Source organism: Phacochoerus africanus, chromosome 10 (assembly GCF_016906955.1).
Source record: "Phacochoerus africanus isolate WHEZ1 chromosome 10, ROS_Pafr_v1, whole genome shotgun sequence".
NCBI classification, from domain to species: domain Eukaryota; kingdom Metazoa; phylum Chordata; class Mammalia; order Artiodactyla; family Suidae; genus Phacochoerus; species Phacochoerus africanus.
Genome location: NC_062553.1, coordinates 130,483,929 through 130,507,447, shown reverse-complemented (window position 1 = coordinate 130,507,447; position 23,519 = coordinate 130,483,929). Strand labels below are relative to the sequence as shown.

Sequence of the window (23,519 nt, the reverse complement as noted above, 5' to 3'; positions counted from 1 at the left end):
ATTTGTTCCTCAAGTGCTTTGCCAGCGAGGGTCCTTCTGCCACTCGGCTGCGCTTTTTTGGATGCCACAGTTGGCCGGTTCCAGTGCCAGTGTGATTTTCTCCCTCGTGGTGTTCTTCTTTGGCCCTCTCAGCAATTGAAATGGAAACGTTTGCAGCTGACGCAAAACTCTCAAAAGAAATGTGATTGACCTCATTAAAATTTGAGAGTGTCTGAGGACGTCCTGTGAGGTCTGGTCACAGTAGCATCTCAGCGCATTAACTGGGGGGCGGGGGGTCCTACTCTTAGGAAGGGAGTCATACGGCTCCTTGCCTCCTTTCACAGTCATGCCACGTTGCAGAGAGTCCCTACCTGTTGAAAAGCCCTGTTCCCCTCTTCGAATAGATTGGTGATCTGCATATTTTATCACGTGAAAGGAATCTTGTGTCCCGGGCTCAGAATGGGCCTGGTGCTGCAGGAGGGGCCCCGGTCACGGGTGGGCGGACGGTGCTAACCGGGTCGGCGAGGGCTGCTTTCTGCCTGGACGCCGAGGCTGTGTGGGTACAAGGTCACAGCGGGAGTCTGCGTGCTGGGCCGGTGATGCTCTGGGGCGGCGAGTCCCCGGGTCCCTTCCAGGAGGGGGAGGCAGCGGGTCCAGGCCCGGCTGAGAACCGGAGGCTTGGGAGCCGGGAGGCGAGCAGGGAAAGCAGCAGGCAGACCCGGCTCACCACGAGGCACGAGTTGAACCCTGTGCTGGTCCCTTGGTCTGAAGCAAAGAAGAGGTAACTGGGGAGTGTTTCTATCTGCCGCGGGGTAGCCCAGAGAGGGAGGCCTCGAACCAGCTGGTCGCCGGTGAGAAATGGAATGTTTGCGTGACCTCTCCCGCGTGGTGGCCCGCGTTTCGGCCATCCTTCTCTCTCCCATTCCCCCCTGAAGCAGCTTTGAAGGTAGAAACGCCCTGGCACATGCCTTTAGCAGGTGCGACCTGCAGACCTGAGTGATGAGCCCTGTGTGGTCATCCTGGCTCCTTCATGCTTCCCCGTGGACACTGAGGCTGTCCTTCAGATCGACCAGGTAGCCAGCCGTCTCCTTTCTTCTTTGCTGTTACTTATTATAAACCATCTCCCGTAGAGGGGAACTCTCCTTTAGGTTCTGTAAAGAGCTGCTTTTTATGTATCGAAGTTGACAAAACATGATTAGGAGTGGGAGGGGGCGGCCAGTGCCCCGAGAGAATGAGCAGCAGTTTTCGCTCCCTGTGCCCTCTTTCCCTGTCTGTCTTTCTCCCCCCTGTGCACCCACACCCAGGCCACCAGGCTTAGGTCGAGTGGGAGAAGTACCAGCACGTTTCCTCCAAGGCGAAGCAGGACCCCTGCCCTCCGGAGTGTCCTTGCCTTATCCTTTTACGAGCTCAAGAAAAACCAGACTTCGGCTGCCGCCTCACTGCCATCTCTTTAAGTCACTCTGTCAATACCGTTTAACTGCCCTGATTTAGACATTTTGGGGTCAGAAAACCGCCAACACTATTTCAGGTTTGTCCATGGTTGAAAGGAACCGCGAACGCAGGCAGTGATGAGAGGACGCATCTGGTGCAGCCAGCGCAGGTGTCCGGCCAGCGGGAAGCTGCCGGCTTTAGCGCAGGAGGATGAAACCCGCTAGCGAAAGCCTTGTCACGGGAGAGGCTGGAGGGAGCCAGAGACTTCAGGATGGTGCATCCTTTTCTGTTTGTAGTTACCTGCCTACCCTGGGTCCCTGGCTCCGGGGGGACCATCATGGGGAGGCCCGGGCCCTAAATCCCGAAGGAGCCACGATTCTGTCCTGTCACTGTCGTTCCCCTTTACTGATGCTCCCTTTCCCTGAAGGCCTTCCTGGCTCTGAATTTCGCATGTCACTGCTCTGTGTAATTTACATCTCTCTGTAAAGTACTCAGGTGCTTTGACTTTGTTAGGCTTTTTTCTGCAGAATTTGTTTTTCTGGTGGGGGGGGATTGAATGGCTGCACGGGTAAATCAGGCGTATGATAACGGGCACTTGTGTGCGGGAAAGAATCGTTTGCTTAATAAATGCACTCGATGATAATTGGCTCTTCACCTCCAGGCACACGTAGTCTCCTTAGCTTGCTCTGTATTCAAAAGGAACTTCTAGATGAACGAAAGACACGCATGTAAACGGGAAAATTACCAGAAGTACAGGGGAATGTGTTTAGAACCTTGAGAACTGAGTGAGAGAGCTGGCTCAGACGCCGCAGAGTGAATGATGGGCAGAGCTACGTGAACGTAAAAACTTTTCTATGCTATGAGGCATTCGCACACGAAGCCAAATGATGAGTTACAGGCTGGGAGAAATGATTGCCGCAAGCTACCAGATAAAAGGCGTCATATTTCTAACAGATCAGAGCATTTTCAAATTGATAAGCAACCCTGTAATAAAATGGACATTGTACAAGGCCGAGTGCTTGCAAATGGCCAATGAACACATGCGAGTGTGTTTTGGGAAATTAAAACAAGATACCATTTTTTCGTCCATCTGATTGACATACAATTTAAGAGTAATAGCCACTGCTCACTGGTCTGGGAAAATGAGCTCTGTCATGTCCTGGTGGAGGGAGTGTGAGCTGCTCCATTCTTTTGTAAATCAGCCAGCTGTCTTGTAAAATTTTAAATGGTCATACCTTTTGAATCAGCAGTTCCATTTTTAGGAGGCTTCCTTACTCAAGTAAAAATGTCAGTATGTAGCAGAAGGAAATATTTCTAAGGCTGCTTATTGCATCAGTGTTTTTAATGGCAAAATAACAGAAGAGCGCTTTCATCCTCGGGGAGTCGGTTGGATTAAGTGTAGCGGGTGGGCACAAGAGAAAGCTTTAAGCATCATCTTTATACTGTTGACGCACAGACGATTTCCAGCCTCCACGGCACCGAATTCGAGGCGTGCTGTCCAATGAAAATCTCCACTCGGATGTCTAATTGGCATCTTTCATTAACATAGCCGAAGGCAAACCGATTTCTTTCCATAAACCCATTCCTCAGCCTGTCTTCCCAGTTTGCAAATGGCAGTTCCCTTCATCTGTCCGGGCAGAACCGTTAAAGTCATCTTTGATTCCCTGCCCCTTCTCCTCCCCTCCCTCACTGTGCCTTTCCTACCCCGATCCCCAGTAGCTCCGGATTTCTGTTCCCTGCTTCCTTTTCCTTCATAGTCTATCCCTCTCTGATACACTGCATTCATGTTCATGCATGTATTTCCCCCCCCCCACCCCGCACCCTTCCCCCCCCCCGCTCCCTCCCCGACACGCACACACTTGTTTAAGCTCCGTGAGGGTCAGGGCTTTGTTTTGTGTCCCCAGTACCTAAGAGCGTTTACTGCACTAAGTGCAACCTTTAGGGATTATTTTTTGCATAAATGATGATATTGTGAAAAGAGACCCAAAAAAGTTACTCATTTAAGAGTATAGGATCCCTTTTCTGTAGAGATGAAACCAAGCCGAAACTTTGTTTTAAGAAACTGTGTGCCTTTCCTTCGTCCTGCCTGTGTTTGCTCTGTGGAGTTCATTTCTGGGCAGGCTCACTCGGCTCCAGCCCTCAGGCATTTGCTTGGTGGCTCTCATCACCTGCGTGTCTGCAGGCGCGATGCTGCTGAGACAGAAAGGTCACCCCTAGAAATCCTGCCTGCCCTCCTGCGTCAGGTTTGCCGGATTTGCTTTGGGGGTCTTAGGTGCTAGTGGATCAGTTGCAAATAGAGTGTTGGTACTAGGGCCCCACATTTATTCTGCAGACGTAATCCTGCGGTAGCTTAGTTCCTTTCTGAAATATGTACGGAGTTGCTCTTGTAATCCTCAGACTGTAAGTATCCAGAATGAGAAGCCATACGGTTGACACATCTGTAGTAGATAATTGCACGTGTGACAAGCCTATGACAGCCTGCTGACTAAAGTTTGGACCCACCTTCTACCCTGACATATATATATATATATATATTTTTTTTTTTAGGGCCACACCTGCGATGTGTGGAGGTTCCCAGGCTAGGGGTCCAATCGGAGCTGTAGCTGCAGGCCTACACCACAGCCACAGCAATGCCAGATCCGAGCCACATCTGCGACCTCACCACAGCAACGCGGGATCCTTGACCCACTGAGCAAGGCCAGGGATCAAACCTGCGTCCTCATGGATACTGGTCAGATTCGTTTCCACTGCACCACGACGGGCACTCCTGTTTTTGTTTTCTAATGATAGCTTTATTGAGATAGTCACACATTAAGCAGTGCATCCACTTAAGGTGTACAATCCAGTGGTTTTCGGTATATTTGCAGAGTGGTGCTGTCAAGTTAAGAACATTTTCATGACTCCAAAAAGAAACCGAATTCCCATCAGCAGTCACACGGCTTTGCCCCCAACCCCTAGCCCTAGGCAACTGCTAATTTACTTCCTGTCTCTAAAGATCTTCCTGTTCGGGACTTTTCCTGTAAATAGAATCATACAATATGTGGTCTTTTGTGACTGGCTTCTTTTAACTTAGCATAATGTTTCCAAGTTTCATCAGTATTGTAGCGTATATATGTATTTCATTCTTTTTTATTGCTAAATAATACTCCATTGTGTAAATACATCACATTTTGTGTATACTTTCATCAGTTAGTTGATCCTCTGGACGTTTGTGGACGGGTTTCTGTGTTGATAGATGTTTTCATTTCTCTTAGATATATACCGAGGAGTGGAATTGTTGGGTTATAGGATAACTCTCTGTTTAACCTTTTGAGGAGCTGCCAACTATTTTCCAAAGTGGTTGCACCAGTGTGCATTCTTGCTAGTGTGTGAGGGCCTGAGACCTTTTAAAAAATGCAACCCTATGAGGGCCTACCTCATAGGGTTGTTGTGGCGATGAAATTGGATAAAACATATGTAGCGCTTAGAACCGTTTCTGGCGCATAGGAAGCAGACAGTGCTGGCTGTTTTACTCCTGCTCGTATAGCGGGCACTTCCTGTACATAACAAGTTCAGAATCAATCCAGTGTTTCCCTTTTTTATTATAGTGAAATATGCATAACATAATTTTACCGTCTTAGCCATTTACCAGCTCAGTTCAGTGGCGCTGAAATACTCAGAACGTTGTGCTGCTGTCCCAGCATCTCTCTTCACAACTCTTTTCCTTCTGTAAATCTGAAATGGTGACTGCCCGCTTCCATTCTCCCCTCTCCACCCCCGCCCCTGGCAGCCAGCACTCTGCTCTCTGTCTCTGTGAGTTTGACCACTCTAACCGCATACTTCATGCAATCCATGTCGTCGCTTGTGTCACAATTTCCTTTTTTAGGGCTGAATAGTGGTCCAGCCTGGCTGGGATAGACTGCGTGCTGTTGATCCGGTCATCCCTCAGCGGACACTTGGGTTGCTTCCTCTTCAGCTCTGTGAGTAATACCTCCAGGAGCATGTGTGTACAAGTGATCTCTTGAAGACCCTGCTCTCATTTCTCGTGGGTGGACACCCAGAAGTGGAATTGCCAGACCTTTAATTTCGGGAGGAACCTCCGTACAGTTTTCTCGTAGGGGCTGTGCTATAGTATGTTCTCACCAGCAGTGTGCAGGGTTCCCGTTGCTGCACATCCTTACCAAGACTTGTAGTTTTTGTTTGTTTGTTTTGTAGTAGCTGGATGTGAGGTGGCATCTCATTGATTTGCATTTCTCTAACAATTGTGGTGTTGAGAATCTTTTCATATGCTGATTGGCTATTTATATATGTTCTTTGGAGAAATGTCTATTTAAGTCTTTGGCCCGTTTTTGAACTGGGTTTGTTTTCTTGTTGAGTTTTAGGAGTTCTCTATATTCTGGATAGTATTCATTTTAGCAGATATATGCGTTGGAAATATTGGCTCTGATTCTGTGGGTTACCTTTTTACTCATGTCTTTTGATGCACACAATGTTTAAATTTTCATGAAGTCCAATTGCTCTGTTTTCCTTCTTTTGTTTCCTGTGCCTTTGGTGTCCTGTCCGAGAAAATCACTGCCAAATCCAGTGTTGCAAAGCTTTCCAATGCAGTGTTTCTTAATATCAGAGTCAGCTGGGTAACTTAAAAAAATGCAGATATCTCTTTTTCTTCCCTAAATTATCTGATTCTAGGGGCTGTGGGATGGACCCACGTATGCATGTTTAGAGAAGGGTCCCTAGGGGATTCTGCTGCTCATACCCTGTTAGGAATCACTGCTTTAGAAACTCCTCTCTGGGCGTTTACTCCTCGAAAGCTTTCCCTAGACCCTCTCGGGCTGCTTGGATTCCTCATCCTTTGCCTTCTTAGAATGTGATCTCCACGTTTTTGTCATTGAGTTGACTTCATGCTGATGTAATCTTTAAATCTGCTGTTAGAGACTTGGGATCCCTATGGATGCGTGGATGAATGAATGAGTGAGTAACCAGCTTTTTATCACTCAGGGCACATCTTGGGTGTCACATCTTCCAAGCAGCATTTCCCACCTCTCCCTTCCCTCCAGCGAAGCCTGGATTAGATGCCACCTGCGGGGGCTGCCTTCGTACCCCTCACGTGCCTCATGCATCACACCGCTCCAGCATCATTCACTTGCCTGTTGGCCTCTTTAGTGAGTGTGAACTTGTGCAGAACTGATCTTTTGACCCCTCGTAGCTATAAAGAATCTTGTATATGATAAACTTAGACTTTTTCTGGCATGTGTACTTCAGCAGCTCTGTTGAGATCTAATTCACATACCGTAGGATTCACCAGTTTTAAGTATGCAGTTCAATAAGTTTTGACAGTCCTAGAGAAGCAGGCAGCCACCACTACATTCATGAGAGAGAACATTTCTTTCAACTCCTCCAAACTTCTCTTAGGCCCTTTGCAGTCCGTTCCATCTCCACCAACGACTTTCCCTGAATCTACTTTTTGTCACCATAGTTTTGACACTTCTGGGGTTTTATATGAATTGAATTATGCCTGAAGTAGTCTTCTGTGTCTGGCTTCTTAGAAGAATGTGATTCTTTTTCCATTGTTGCATCGGTAGTTCGTTTTTGTTTGCTGAGTGTCATTCCATTTTTATCACCTTGTTTATCCATTAACCAGTTGATGGACATTTGGTTTTTTCCAGATTTGGGCTATTTCGAGTAAAATTGCTATGAATGGTTGAGTGGAAGTCTTTGTGTAGACATGTGTTTTTGTTTTTTCCTAAGTAAATTCCTAGAGCCGGGATTTCTGGCTCATAAGCTAAGTGTGTGTTTACCTTTGTAAGAAACTGCCCGATTTCCAGCGCCTGTGCCAGTTGACATCCCTCCCAGCAGTTTCTGAGACTTGTAGTTGCCCCTCATTCTCACCAGCACTCGGTGTAGGCAGTCTTTTTAATTTTAGTCATTCCCTTGGCTGTATAATGGAATCTCATTATGGTTTTGAGAGGCATTTCGCTAATGACTAATGATCTTGAGCAACTTTTCGTGTGCTTATTTTTAGCCATTCGTAAGATGTTATTTTTGGCAAAGAGTATGTTCAAATATCTTGCCCATTAAAAAAATCAAATTGCTTGTTTTTGAGACATAGCAGTTCTTCATATAACTAGTATACATGTCTTTTATCAGAGGTACAGTTGGCAGATATTTTCTTTTGATCAGTGGTTTTCCTTTGCCTTTTCTTGCCAGTCTTTTGAAGAACAAACATTTTTGTTTGGATGAAATCCAATTATCAGTTTTGCCTTTTATGACTTTCTGTGTCCGAAGAATTTTACCTAGTTCAAGGTGCCATGATTTTTTTTCTCCTGAGTTTTCTTCTTCAAATTCTGTAGTTTAGCTCTTACATTTAAGCCCGTGACCCATTTCAGGTTAGGGTTAGGGGTTAGGGTTAGTTAACATTTTGTATGTGTGTGAGGTAGTGGTCAGCGTTCATCTTTTGCACATGGATATCCAGTTTTCAGGACCATTGTTGAAAATTACCTCGGAAGAACAGCTGGCCGTGTGGATGCTGGTCTATCTCTAGACATTCTGTTCTGTTCATCCCCTGGGCCATCCTCTGTCAGTCTTACACTGTGTCCATTACGATAGCTTTATAGTGAATCTTCAGAGCATGTAGTGCAAAGAGTCTAAGTCCTATCCTGTGTCTGTTTTCAGAACTGTTTCGGCTTTTCTAGGGCTTTGGCTTTTGAGGAGAAATGTGAGAATCACCTTTTCACTTTCGATCAAAAAACCTGCCGGGATTTGCAATAGGGTTGCATTGAATCTATAGATCAGTTTGGTGAGAATTGACATCTTGATGTTGAATCTTGCGATTTATGAATGTGACATAGTCTTCATTTGGGGGGGGGTCTTTAATATTTCGTAGCAATATTTTGTATTTCTCAGTGTATTATCTTGCATATATTTTGTTCCTAAATTTTTAATATTTTTTGACATTATTGCAGGTGGTAATTTAAAACAATTCCATTTTTTTTGTAGTTTATAGAAATAGGGTTAACTTTTTGTGTGGTTCTCTTGAATCACCTTGCTAAACTCACTTAGAAATTTCTACGTGAATGATAATGTCAATAAATCAAGTCAGTTTTATTTCTGTTTTTCCCAATCGGTATGTCTTTTGTTTTCTCACCTTATTTTACCGAATAAACTCTGGTACGGTGATAAATAGAGGTTGTAAAAAAGGCCATCCTTGCCTTGTTCCTGATTTTAGAGGGAAAGCATTAGTTTTCACCATTAAGCGTGATGTTAGCAGTGGGTTTTTCTTGGATGCCCTTTTTCAAATTGAGCATATTCTCTGATATTTACTGATTTTGAGTGTGAAATTTTGTTAAATGCTGTTCTGAACTTACTGAAGTGGTTGTATTGCTTTTTTTTCTTTTCATTTTTAGTCTGTTAAGGTAGTGGATTACACTGAATTTTTTTTTTTTTTTTTATGACCACACCTGCAACTTATGAAAGTTCCCTAGCCAGGGGTTGACCTGTCTCTGAAGTGACCCCAGCTGCTGCAGTTGGATTCTTAACCCACTGCTCCACAGAGGGAACTTCTGCATTGATTATCTTTAAATAAATATTAAACCAACTTTGAACACACGGAATAAATCCCACTTGGTAATTTTTATGTGTTGCTGCTCTTCGTGTCCAAAAATTGGACAAGGATTTATGCACCAATGTGTATAACGATTCTTGCTTCTTTTTCTTGTAGTGTCTTTGGTTTTGTTATGTGGGTAATGCTAGCCTCAAGAAAATGAATTGGGGAGTGTTCCCTCTTCTGTTTTCTGGGAGAGTTTGTTTATATTTTATATACGTAGATGTATTATAGGTTATTATTTTTTTACCTAGATGGTTGGTAGAATCACCAGTAAAGCCATCTGAGCCTAAAGTTTTCTTTGTGGAGACATTTTCAGTTACAGTTTCAATTTTTAAAAAACATGTAAGGGGTTTCCCATTGTGGCTCAGCAGATGACAAACCTGATTAGTATCCATGAGGATTCAGGTTTGATCCTTGGCCTCACTCAAGGGGTTAAGGATGCAGCATTGCCGTGAGCTGTGGTGTAGGTCGCAGATGCGGCTCAGATCTGTTGTGGCTGTGGTGAAGGCCAACAGCTGCAGTTCCAATTCTACCCCTAGCCTGGGAACTTCCATATGCTGCAGGTGTGGCCCTAAAAAGAAAAAAAGTAAAAAAGATGTAGGACTAGTTAGATTATCTGTTTCATCTTAGGCGTTTTCATAATTTCTGTTTTTCAAGGAATTTGTCCACTTCCCCTAAGTTGTCAAATTGACTGGCAAGAAAAATAGTTCCTAGTATTCCCTTATTATCCTTTTCATGGCTGTAAGAACTATTTTTCTGTCTTTCTTTTTTTTTTTTTTTCCCCTTTTCTAGGGCTGCTCTCGCGGCTTATGGAGGTTCCCAGCCTAGGGGTCTAATCGGAGCTGTAGCCACCAGCCTACACCACAGCCACAGCAACGCGGGATCTGAGCTGCATCTGTGACCTATACCACAGCTCACAGCAACGCCGGATCCTTAACCCACTGAGCAAGGCCAGGGATCGAACCCGAAACCTCACGGTTCCTAGTTGGATTCACTAACCACTGAGCCACGACAGGAACTCCTGTAAGAACTATTTTTCTGATGGAGGTACTTTGTGTCTTTTCTGTTTCCTAATTAGACTGGCTAGAGGTTAATATATTTTATTAATATTTTCAAAGAAAATATTTTGGCGTCAATGATTATTTTTCATCTTTTTTGGTTTTCTCTGTTTCATTGATTTGTGGTTTTATATTTATTATTTCCTTTTGTTTGCTTTATGCTTAATTTACTATATTTTTTCTAGTTTTTAATGTAGACATTTAAATCACTGATTTTCTACTTCTGTTTTAATAAGCTTTTCATGCTAAAAATATCCTTTAAGCTTCACTTGAGCTGTATTCCACAAATTTAAATTGGATGTTTTCATTTTTATTCAGTTCAAAATATTTTATAATTCCCTTTTTGATTTCTTCTTTACTTAGAAGTGTGTAGTTTAATATCCAAATATATAAGGATTTTACTGATATTTTTCAGTTAATGATTTCTAGTTTAATACTCTGGTCAGAGCACACATTTCATATGATTTCATGCCTCTGATATTTGTTCAGATTTGTTTTGTGGCCCAGAATATGGTCTATCTTGGCAAATACTCTGTGTGCAGTTGAGAAAAGAGTGTATATTTTGCTGTTAATGCATAGAATGTTTTATAAATGTCAGATCACAATAGGTGGTGTTCAGATCTTAGGTATATTTATTGATGTTGTGTATACTTGTATCAGTTACTTAGAGAACAGTGTTGAAATCTTTGACTGTCATTGCTGATTTGCTTATTTCTTCTGGCTCTTTAAGTTTTCCTATATGTCTTTTAAAGCCGTATTATTAGGTGTGTACATACACATTAAAGATTGTGAGATCATCTTGACGAATCACTTCTTTTAACATCATGAAATACCACTCTTTAGCCCTCATAATATTACTTGTTTGGAAATATACCTTGCCTGATAGGACTATAGCAATTTCAGCTTTCTTTGGATTAGTGTTAGCATCGAATATCTTTAAACACCCATTTGTGTGTGTTTGTTTAAAGGTTTTTTTTTGTTTGTTTGTTTTTTTGTTTTTTTGTCTTTTTGCCATTTCTTGGGCCGCTCCTGCGGCATTTGGAGGTACCCAGGCTAGGGGTCTCATCAGAGCTGTAGCAGCCGGCCTACGCCAGAGCCACAGCAACGCAGGATCCGAGCTGCGTCTGCGACCTACCCCACAGCTCACGGCAACGCCGGATCCTTAATCCACTGAACAAGGGCAGGAGTCGAACCTGCAACCTCATGGTTCCTAGTCGGATTCGTTAACCACTGCGCCACGATGGGAACGCCAGGTTTTTTGTTTTTTTTTTTTTTTTTTTAAAGATTGCGTAGAATTGGGTCTTGCACCTCTGTCCAGTCTATCTCTGTGTTCTGATTGTGGTTTTATGTACGTGCATGTTTTTAAGGGGAAATAGAGGACTGCAGTTCAATAAAATAGATGGATTCAGTGCAGGGATGTTTTGCCTTCTGTGATAAAATTTTATCCAGATCTATAAAAATCAAGTGGAATTAACTGTCTTTAGGAAGCTCGTCCAGAAGCATCCCATCTTGCATTATGATTGCACAGTGATGTGGTTTATAAGGTAGTGGATAGTATGAAATAGTCAGTAAACAATCTGCAGTCTTGGAAATGGTCTCCCATTGCTACGTCGCATTGAATGGAAAAGATGCGTGTTGTTGGAAAAATATGAACAGGAGAGGGAAGGAGTAAGAAGTCCTTTTAAAAAAGCCTAAAAACCCGGAGTTCCCGTTGTGGCGCAGTGGTTAACGAATCCGACTAGGAACCATGAGGTTGTGGGTTCGATCCGTGCCCTTGCTCAGTGGATTAAGGATCCGGCGTTGCCATGAGCTATGGGGTAGGTCGCAGACGTGGCTTGGATCCTGCGTTGCTGTGGCTGTGGCATAGGCCAGTGGCTACAGCTCCTATTAGACCCCTAGCCTGGGAACCTCCATATGCCGCAGGAGCGGCCCTAGAAAAAGCAAAAAAGACAAAAAAAAAACCTTAAAAATTTTCCACAGAGTTCCCATTGTGGCTCAGCAGTTAATGAATCTGACTAGCATCCAGAGGACCCAGGTTTGATCCCTGGCCTTGCTCAGTGGGTTAATCATCCAGTGTTGCCGTGAGCCATGGTGTAGGTTGCAGATGCAGCTAGAATCTGGCCTTGCTGTGGCTGTGGTTTAGACCAGCAGCTGCAGCTCTGGCTCGACCCCTAGCCTGGGAGCTGCCATATGCTGTGGGTGCGGCCCTAAAAAGACAAAAAAAAAAAAAATTTCCACGTTACAAAAGTAATACATGTGTGTTGCTCATAGTTAAATACTCATAAGCCAAAAAAAAAAAAAGTAAGAGTGTTTTACTTTTTAATTCTGCCACTCTAAACAAAAAACATTGTTATCACTTAGAAATATATCCTTCTAGAATTCTTGAAACATCAGTGTAATTTGCAAATTGAGTCACATCATAATATTTCTTTGTAATTTTTTTCCATTTAATATTTCATGACTATTTCTCTGTGATGATGTCCCACTGATGTGTGTCAGTCTTTTTAATGACTGCGTATTTCCATTTATAGTGTATAACCCCAATGTATGTGTTAATAGCAATGCAGCGTATGATATTTCCTTAGGCTGTGTTTTTAGAAATTCAGCATTGTATCAAAGAACATGCAGAATCCAAGCCTTTTGGAATATTGTCAAAACGCCTGCCTTGTGCTGATGAGTAGTATACTAACATTAGGTAGCTAGTGTTTACTTTTTTGGGATGTATAGATTGGATTTGTTTGATAATTTCAATTTTCTGGTCCTTTTTTTCTAAACGCTCAACTTCTCTATAATTTTTGATTGACTCTCAAAGACTATTTTTACATTTCCTACAGTTTACATGGTAAGTAAAAAATAAGATACTTTTAACATAGCCTCTTTGAAAAGAAGTAGAGTGGAAAGTATTTGATTGTGAGTGCACAGTTAAAACATGTCAGCTTCTCAGTGTATTTGGTGACTTTGTATAGAGGGCTTTTTATTCTCTTTTGGGTCAGTCCGTGGATTTTGGCTGCCTTCCAAGGAGGCCAAAGTTAAAAGTTTGAGCTCTGAGGAGGTAGAATAGTGCTAGTGTTAAGCATAGTATGTGGTGGAAATTGGGAGGGTGGATTTTAATTCTGGATGAGAATGAATGTGAGATAATTGCACGCGCGCACGCGCGCGTGCCCGCACGCACACACCCCCCCTTTGCCTGTGCCATCTGTTCCTTTGCGTAGGGCTCCTGAAACCCTTGTCGATGGCCAAGTGGTTGAAACATCTTTTCTTCTAAGGAGGTGACTCTGGGTGGGCTCCTGGATGGGGGCTGGTCTCTAGAAAGACCCAGTCATGATTAGAAGCTTGGAATTTTCAGCCCCACCTCTTATCTTCTAGAAGGGGGAGAAGAGCGGGAAATGAAGGTCATGACTGATGACACGGATAAGAGGAAGCCTCGGATAAGAGGAAGCCTCGGGTAATAAAGAAAGGGGAGGGGCTGGGTTTTCTTAACAGTGTTCTGGTGATATCAGTGGATCTAGTACAGGTTAATTTATTTTCTAAATGGATCTGCCATGGTTCTGTCACTTCTCTGATGCATGCATCTCTTGAAAATGTTTTAGTGTCTCCATTTCCACATAAAGGCGGATGCTGCCTTGAAGTACCCTTGAGTACCCTTGAGCTTCTCCGGGGATGTTGAAACGACCCGTTGGTTCCCCCGCTTAAATAGGAATTGGAGCACCATCATGTGTGCTTTCTTTGGCAGTCGTTTGAGACATCTTAAAGCCTGACCTTTTTATTTGGATGCTAAAGACTGTATGTTCAACTGGTTTTCCTTAGCATTTCTTAAGATGAGGCCGGCTTCCTGGAGCCGGCACTGTAGCTCCTGTAGGTACCCGAGCAGGTGCTCCGGTGCTGTCCTTGTGCGGAAAACAAGACCTGGGCGGGAGAAAGCGTTCGCGGTGACCTGTGCACTGACCTTTGCGAGACCGTTGGTATTTGGTGCTGAGGATTAAGACAGCACTCCTCTTGGGAGGGTCTTGAGTGATCACCTGGAAGGCTTAGGAGTTTAACGACACGGAGTTAGATACACTCTGGATCACCCCTGCCGTGGTCCCTTCTGCTTGTAGGATTCCCTCTACCTGAGCTGTCAGGTAGTTTGCAGGTTTACAGTCCTTCTCTCTTAAAACCCGTTGAAAGTGTTGGGTTGCGCCATGGCTGGCAGTTTTGAGCTCCTGAAAATAACTGAGTCATTGTCGCTGATCTTACTCTGATAGTGAAATGCTGAGAACTCAGAAACACACCGCCTTCTCTCCTCCCTGTGCCTGTGACAGGCCTCGTCTGTTTTCATTGAATTGGGCTTGTTGCATCTAAAAGCATCCATAGTAAGTTTAGATTTAGGGCTTTAAAAAATGTTCTCAAACGTTCTTCGTGGTAAGTGTTTTGAGGCTCTGTATGTGTACGTTAAAACCCAATATTAAAGTCACCTGGCCCTGAACCGAGATCTACTCCTCTGGCCTCTATCATAACTAATCTTTCTCGCTCATTTTTTTTTTTAGTTGAAAGGATTTAGCTTCATTATTGTGTGAACTTGGGAAGTCATACATAGGGTTCAGCAAATCAGTGTTCAATATGCTCAGGTAACTTAAACGAAGCATCAGCTGCTCAGAGACGCTGCCCGCCACCAGGAGTCCAGCCCTTCACCGTACATTCTGTGGGAAGGTTAAACCCAATTGTAGTTAGAGCATTTGTGAGAGAGCTGTGCCTTTGCCTTTTTTTTTTTTTTTTAGTTCAGCCAATGAAACAAAGAGTTTGTGGACTTTCTCTGCTAAAAAAAAAAAACCCATAGCAGGAAAAAAAATAATGTTATTTTATTTTCTTTTTTAATTTTTTTTTTTGTCTTTTTTCTATTTCTTGGGCTGCTCCTGCGGCATATGGAGGTTCCCAGGCTAGGGGTCGAATCGGAGCTGTGGCCGCTGGCCTGCGCCAGAGCCACAGCAACGCAGGATCTGAGCCGAGTCTGCAACCTACACCACATCTCACAGCAACGCCGGATCGAACCCGCAACCTCATGGTTCCTAGTCAGATTCGTTAACCATTGTGCCACGACGGGAACTCCAATAATGTTATTTCCAGTTGCAGGCAGGACAGAGTAAGCACATTCCTTGTTGTCTGTCCTACTGAATGCACCCGTAAAACTTGGACCGAATACATGCAGCAGCTGTTTGAGGACTCCGAGAAGCAAGTAATGGCAGGTGGATTGGGAAAGAAGACTAGGAATTCAGAGTACCACTGAACTGGCAATGAGTTGACCATTTTCCCCCTCTGGTCCTCCTGCCGTTTGGCCCAGAGGCAGGCTCAGCTGTGGAAGTACAGTATGTAGGCTGGAGAGCTGAAAAGGGAGAGATCTCAGAGAAGCAGGAGCTTGGAAGAGCAACTCTGTAGTTATCTCGGAACTCTGGGGCTCAGCTGAGCTGTATGTGTGGATCTGACCCTGCAAAGCATGTGAGTGACTCTGAGAATTTCACCAACAAATCGACTGCCCCTCAGGTTCCACACTGGCCACTGTGAGGGGCACGCAGGACACAAATCCGAGTAACACTGCAGAAGCTTTGAAAAATGAAACAAAATTTCTGATGTTCAGCAAGGATTAAAATGAGACCCAGAATCTTTTTCTTTTTTGGCCACTCCTATGGTGTGTGGAAGTTCCCAGGCCAGGGACTGAATCTGAGCCACAGCTGTGACCTATACCACAGCTGCAGCAACACTGGATCCTTAACCCACTGCGCCACAGCAGGAACTCCAAGACCCAGAATCTGATCATATGCAAAATGTTCACGACACAGTCATAGTCAGTACATAAAAACCCAGGGAAATCTCCGTTAGCACGGGGAGAAACAGTGTTGCCAACGCTGGAAGGACAGAGATGTTGGGACTGTCTGATAAGGACGTCCCTATTATGGGGACGTCCCAGCAAACCGACTCAAAACTGCTGTGAAACAAATGGAAAACTGAAATTCTTTGCAAATAAATAGATGATGTCAAGAAGAACCAATACAGTAATCAAAATGAAAATCTCACTGGATGGTTTCAATACAGAATGAAGATGACAGAGGAGGGAATCAGCGAAGCTGAAAATAGATGAAGAGAAAGTATGCAATCTGCGTAACAGATATTTAAAAAAAGATTGGGACGAAAAATGAAAAGGATTTCGGGGACTCACAGGACAAGAACCACAGGTCTAACCCCGTGTCATTGGAGGACTAGCAGGAGAGGAGGAAGCACGTGGTGCTGAATGTGATAATGGCTGGAAAGTTTCCACATTCGGCAGGAAATGTCAATATACAGATCAAGAATTCCAGTAAACCAAGCAAGACAAATTCAAAGAAATCTACACTGAGCTAGATCATAACCACATTTCTGAAAACCAGAGGCAAAGAAAATACTTGAAAGTCGCCAAAGAAAAACAACGTATTACCTACAGAGAAACAATGATTCAAAGGACTGTGGAGGCTGTAAGTGGCACGGTATTTTTAAAGTGCTGGAAGAAGTCAACCCAGAATTCTGTTTATAGCAAAAAAAAAAAAAAAAAAAAAATAGCCTTCATAAATGAAGGTGGAATGAAGTCACTTTCAGATGAAGGAAAAGGCAAAAAATTCACAGCCAGCAGACCTGTACTAAACAGGAAAGTTCCTTGGACAGAAGGGAGACGATACCAGAAAGAATCCGTGAAAGAATATATTGGAACATCTGTAATGAAGAAAGAGCAACAAGTAGTAGATACCTGGGTAAATATAACAGACCAGTCTCTCCTCCAGGGCTGTATTTATTTATTTATTTATTTAGTCTTTTTGCCTTTTCCAGGGCCGCACTCGCGGCATATGGAGACTCCCAGGCTAGGGGTCGAATTGGAGCTGTAGCCCTTGGCCTACACCACAGCCACAGCAATGCAGGATCCGAGCCGCGTCTGTGACCTACACCAGAGCTCACGGCAACGCCAGATCCTCAACCCACTGAGCAAGGCCAGGGATCGAACCCTCAACCTCCTAGTTCCTAGCCGGATTTGTTCACCGCTGCACCACGACGGGAATTCCTCGGGTGCTTTAAAGTTTTTTGACAATCGAAAGCAAAAACTATAACGTGATAGAGTCTTCAATCTGTGTGGATGCAGTAGTTAAGATGACTATATATGTATATATTATATAATATATATATGTTATTATATATAGTGTTGTTATATATGTATGGGAGAGAAGTAAAGGGACCTGTATGGTCATAAAGTTTCTACATTCCACTTGAAATGATAAACTCTTGATTCTCAGTTGACTTTGAAAAGCTGTTTATACTGTACTCTCTAGAGCAGTCAAATATACCAAGATATAAAAAACACAATGAACTAAAATGGAATGCTCGGACATGTTTAATGTACAAGAAGGCGGGGATGAGGAAAGCCAGCAATGAAAAGCAGGGAAGAAATAGAAAGCAAATCATCAAAGGGCATACGTCCAAACATATCAATACTTCCATTAAATATGGTTAAATAAAACAGTGAATGCAGATATTATATTAGAGTTTAAAAAATAACCCAATGGTATAGGAAGGTTAAAATACCCACTTCGGGGTATTTACTTCAGAGAAACGAAAAACTTATTTTCACACAGAAACCTGTGTACGAGTGTTTATTGCATCTGTATTTATAATCGCTTAAAACTTGACTCAGTGCTTTGTGGTACACCCACAGCACAGCGGAATCCTGTTCCCTAACAAGAAGGAACAAACTCTTGGTACATGTGACAACCTGGGTGAATCTCAGAGGTGTTAGATGGGGCAAAAAAATCCAGTTTCCGAAGGTCAAATACTCTTGACTTCGTCAGTGTGACGGTATTGAAAATATAAAACCACCGTGATAGAAAGCAGATCAGTGGCCACCAGGAGTTGGAGAGGAGTTGGATCAGTGGCTAAGGAATGGTACCAGGGGCTTTTTGGGGGGTGATGGAACTGTTCGTGTCTTGATTTTTGGCCCTGGTTACGTGTGCTTAAACTCAGACTTGTGCACTAAAAAAGCTCATCAGTTTTACTCTTTGATCTTTAAAATGAAAAACAAAGCAAACACTGACTCCGATTGGGGTGCTTTGGCTGAGGAACACGGTAGAATTCCTTGTACGGAAATGACTGTCTCAGGGGAGGGGCAGTCACTTTAAAGTGAGTTGGGTTCTAGAGTTGAGGTCCCAGGTCCTCCGAAATGTCTACCTGAAAATAAGAAAGTAGCTTGGACTATGGTTTAGCCCAAGGACCTTTCACAGACGCCAAGAAAATGAGGGAGAGTCTGGCCGTGTTGTGGGAGCCCGGGGGACCCCAGGAAGCGCGTCGGCCACAAGGAAATTCTCTTTGTTGGGGTCTGCAGGGGGACTCGGGCGGCGTTCTGTCTTGGGAGGTTGGCTGAGATGAGGTTTGTCTCCTTCACCCCAAACCCGGAGCAGAAGTCCGCCGCAGCCCTCAGCCGAGGTTGGTGGTCCTCTGGAGAGAGACTTCCCCGGGGGGAGCAGGTGGGGCCGCAGGAGGCAGGATGGGAGCTAGAGTGAGTGTTCGGTGGGAGATGAAAGAGTTGGGGTGACTCTCAGGGCTTGGGATCCACAGAACGGCCGTGCAGAGCCTTCTGCTTTCTTGTGTTAAAACAAATGTACTCTTCGGGGGGACATTTGGGGGCAACTCAGAAAGGAGACATCTGAGGATGCGGGTTGAATCCCTTTTGCCACACTCACTGCTGACATTGATTTTATTTTAGTTTAGTTTCCTTAAGAATTTATTACCAAATATTGACCATGAGTTTTGTATGTTCTGTGTACTTGCCACCCAGCTGCTCATGTTGTTCCCTGCAAACTGGGATATAGTTTTTACTGGAACAGATAGTGAGAGGAAAGAGACCGGTTCCTGTTAATCCGTAGCCACTTTCACGGATTTAAAATCCACCTCATCCTTTTTTCACGAGGAAAGATGAGACAGATGTGTAGGTGTCATGGGCTTTGAAATCGGGAAGACCTGGGCTCCAGTCCTGGCACCAGCACTCAGTAGCTGTGAAGCTCGGTCGCAGTACAGACTTTTTCTCAGCTGGGACTCACTGTTGAGCCCTCACCTCACAGGGCCGTCGCCAGGATTGGAGGTCACCCCAAGCGCATCCCTCTGCCCTCCGGCTCCTATCATCCTTCTCTGTTACCTCCCTGAGATGCTTTGCTGCCTAGTTGCCTATTAACGTGAAAAGACATTAAAAAAAGATGATGGGCTCAAAGCCACGTCGCAGTGCTCCTGACAGTGTCAGTGCACTTGGACCTGCTCCGAGCACCATCCTGCGTTTGCCACTTCTCTGCCCTCTGCCCTTGGCTCATTCAGAGCTGATAACGTTGCTAAAGACGCCGAAAGACCTTAAGGTGTTGCTGTGAGAGGATCAGAGAGAAAAGATACTTTTACCCTCAGAACACGCCAAATGTTTCCTCAGCGTGTTTAACTATTTTAACACGTGGGTTGAGGTTCTGTCAAGATCTGCAAAATATAGCGTCGAGTCTTGACAGAATGCATCTGAAGAGATGGCGCGGGCACATGTGCCCTGCAGCCTGGGTATTCCAGGCGGGGGCAGGAGGGTGCTCAGTGCCAGGTGTGAAGGAAGCACTCCCAGTCGAGCTGGGGAGTAGATTCTTAAAGAGGGATTCCGTTTTCACTTCAGCGCATCCCTGGTATGAATGGGAGGAGCTTGGTTTTCTGGCCAGAAGACATAGAGTAAGTTGGATTCGTGACAAGCCCTGGTTTAATTCTCCGCAAATCTTTGCATCACTGAAGGGTACCTCTTGTTTTGGGGCCGCAAGGTGGGTCGTGGTGTCAGCCGTGGTTCCATGTCTATCTGGTGGTTGGCACGTGATGGGGCAGGAATTGGTTTACCCAGAGCCGGACCCAACAGGCAGTAAATGGTAACTGGAATCTAGCCTTGCCGCTTGGACACCACTCTGCTGCTGTAAACCACGTCAAGAAGGATCCATCGACGGATTTTGAGCCAAGTGTCCTGTCAGGCCTTGGAGAAACTTCCTCGTGTCGCGTAAGGCTGTGTCCTGCCCTCCGTCGGAGGTCAGGAGTTGGGGGACAGGTCTCAGTGCTGACTGAGGTACCAGGCTGGGCCCCTAGACCCAGAAGAACATAAAAGCTGCCCAAGTCCTAAAAGGGTGTGCGAGGTGGATATTTTGGTCAAAGGAATACGAATCGGATTCACTTGAGCCACTTTGGTAGGAATTTCTTCGTTTTTTCAGTGTAGAGGCAGGACTGTTACTTTGGGGGGAGGGCGGGCAAGGCTGGGTGGGGCGCTGGGGTGGGATGGTGAGTGGAGGTGATGGGTGTGGGAATGGAGGAGTAACAGCAGCCTTCAGGAGGTGGGCACCGACTTGAACATGTTTTCAGCAGCTTCATTTTAGAAACACACTTTTTTTTGTTTTCCAGTAGTTGTTTTTTTTTTTCTTTTTCAGGTCGCACCTGCCACTTATGGAAGGGCCCTGGCTAGAGTCCACTCAGAGCTGGAGCTGCCAGTCTACACCACAGCTACGGCCACGCCAGATCCGAGCTCATGGCAGCACTGGATCCTTAACCCACTAAGCGAGGCCAGGATCCTTAACCCTCCGAGCCACAGTGGAAACTCCTCAGGGAATGTTTATACAGACTCGGTTTAGGTCAAATAGCAACCAGGGAGTTGCCGCCCCTGACCCCATGCTTGACTTTCACCTGCAGAGGCCCTCGCTTTTGCACTCTTTCAGTGTCTTCTCTTGGTGTTTATATTTATAAACAAGATGCTTGTAATTCTGTTTCTTGATTTCTTTTCAATATTGGACGTAATCTGGAGGCGTCCCACTGGGGAAAGGTAGCAAGCCCTTCATATTTTCCACCCACTCTCCCCCCCCATGCTTATCTTTCCCCAAATAGTTGATTTTTTTAAATCAGTTGACAATTAAAATTTTAACTGTGTAAATTATACTGATTTGGTTATTAGGACTTTATGTACCATGATTGCTCTTAACTTCCTGTAAAGCCATTTAGCGTTTCCTGGAGTGAATAATTACTGTTTTTTCGTTTGCATAGTAATCTCTAGTGTCTGAAAAAGCGTAAAACTCCTGGCCTGATGAGATGGTATTCCATTTTTCCCCTGGGAGACATCCCCCCCGCTTTGGCTCATCGCTGTCTAGGAAATACTCTTCACCTGTTCTCCATGCAAAATTCCTCTTTCCTGGATCCTGAATCCTGCTTTGTTTTGGAGGCATATTGTGTACCTTAAACTGAGAGGGGCAGCCTGGGAGGTGAAATATTTCGAGAGCCTTCCATCCTTGAAAATTGTTCTCTGTCCTCCCTCTCATGTGGCTCATGGTTGGCTAGGTAAGGAATTCTCTGCTGGGAGTCATTTTCCTCCCGAACCGTGAGTGCTGTGCTCCGTCGTCTTCTGATTTTCAGTGTTGCTCCTGAGAAATGCGATGCTATTCTGATCCCTGCTCTATTGTGTAAGAACTGTTTTCCTTTCCAGAGACTTTTAGCATCTTTTTTGGTGTTCTGAAATTTCAAGTGTAAGTGCTCTGAAGTGGGTTTTTAATCAGTCATTATGCTGAGATTTTAATAGATTCTTTCAACATGTCTTTCACTTATGAGCAATTTTCTTGTTTTTCTTCTTAATTTTCTACTTTTGCGTTTTTTCCATTCTTTTTGGAGTTCTTATTTTTCTGTTGTTGGGCCTCTTGGAAGAATCCTCTCATTTCTTTCTTTCTTTCTTTTTTTTTTTTTTGTTCTGTTCTTTGTCTTTGCAATTTCTTAGAAAATTTCAATTCTTATTTCCTATCCTGCTTTTGAAGCTTTTTTCCTTTAAATTTATGCTGCCATATTTTGATTTTCCAAGATAATTTTGTTGTCTGAATGTTTTCTGAATATTATTCCTCTGGTAACTTTACGTTTTTCTTCTGTTCCCTGTGTGATCTTTTTTTTTTTTTTTTTTTCCAGAGTTCGTTTCCTTCTGTTTGTTTTGCTCTTTAACGTCTGTGTTAAAGTTTCCTCAGATATATGTCGATCCTTGAGTGCCCTTCTGTATTTCAAGAGTGAGGGGCGGAACTGTGAGCGGAGCTGTGTGTGGGCGTGTCTTTTTAGTGGGCAGGAAGCTGGGTATTTTACTGGGGGACCCGCAAATGTCCATCACTGCGGGTCTTTTCTTTCTTTGGGGCCGTTTTCTCAGAGAAATCCTTCTGTGCCCTGGCTCTGTGTGTGTGTGTGTGTGTGTGTGTGTGTGTGTGTGTGTGTGTGTGTGTAGACTGCATCCTGAAACTGCGGGAGGAAGGTGGATTGGGAAGAAGACTCCAGCATGAGGGGGTCTCGTTGTTCCCACGTGGAGTTTCGCTCAGTCCCACTGCTTTTCGTAGCAGGCCTCATTCCCACTCACACGCGGGCCTGTCTGGGTCCACGTGTGCAACTAGTAAAAACCTTCAGCTCCTCCTCGGAGAGAAGCACTGGGCACCCGCAGGGCCGCCTGGGATGTGTGCACCCCATATAGCTGGGGTCTGAGTTGAGAGCTTTGAGAGCCAAGCACCATTTATGATCTCTGTAAATATCCAGATGTAGGGGTTCCCTTTGCAAAACAGGACTGCCTGGGAAGCGGATTTCGTGTAACTCCCGTTGCGGGAATTTACCTTTTCCTCCTTGGGTTTGTTTTTCTTTTTTCCAGAGCAAATTGGAGCATTGGCAGATGAGCACATTGTCCATGTGGCGTGTGGCGAGTCCCACAGCCTGGCCCTCAGTGACCGGGGTCAGCTGTTTTCTTGGGGTGCAGGCAGCGACGGTCAGCTGGGACTCATGACGACCGAGGAGTCGGTGGCGGTGCCCAGGTGAGGATGCCGCTTGCTCCGGGTAGTATTTCTGCGAGTTTCTCTGTTCAGCCCCTCGTTTCTGGTGCTGCTTTCTCCTTTTCATCGCGGCTTCCTTTGTGTCAGTGCCGTGCCTTCTGCTGTTAGAACACTTGTCAGAAAAATTGGAGTTATTTATCAAAATGTCTCTCTCCAGTTAAAAAAAGGTGAGTTATTCAGAAACTGTACTTTATTCATTCGAGTCGCCGCGTTGCTCGTAGAGTTCTTGGAACGCAATAAACATTTGGAAAAAAACAAAACAAAACATCTTTTCACATGGTGGACTTCTTAAGCTTTAACTTAAAATCACAAGCCTAAATCATAAGGCTGACCTGTTACTCTAATAATAGGCCAGATTACCAACAGCTAATATACCAAATATACAGGAGTTCTTTCACACAAAAAGTATTCATTCTAATTCTTAAATGATTTGGCTGAGTATCTAACAGATGCTTCGCCACGAAGAAAATGTCTACAATGTTGAAGGTACTCTCGGGGATTTTTTGGAGGTGGCATCTGTGATTGGGAAGGTTGTGACAAGGGTGACGGCCACTCACAGAGGGAGAACTGGGGGGGGGGAGTTTGAGTGGGAAA

The 23,519-nt window shown here is 44.5% G+C and overlaps 1 protein-coding gene across 7 annotated transcripts in view; it reads left to right on the top strand.

The window, feature by feature from the left end:
- HERC3 (HECT and RLD domain containing E3 ubiquitin protein ligase 3) overlaps nt 1-23,519 on the top strand; it is a 122,433-nt gene that overhangs the window by 24,331 nt on the left and 74,583 nt on the right. For all 7 annotated transcript variants that reach the window (XM_047798427.1, XM_047798423.1, XM_047798425.1 and 4 more), the window contains one exon: nt 22,748-22,907. In XM_047798427.1, the coding sequence (XP_047654383.1) occupies nt 22,876-22,907 (32 nt within the window). In that variant the 5' untranslated portion in view covers nt 22,748-22,875. The remainder of the gene's footprint in view (nt 1-22,747; nt 22,908-23,519) is intronic.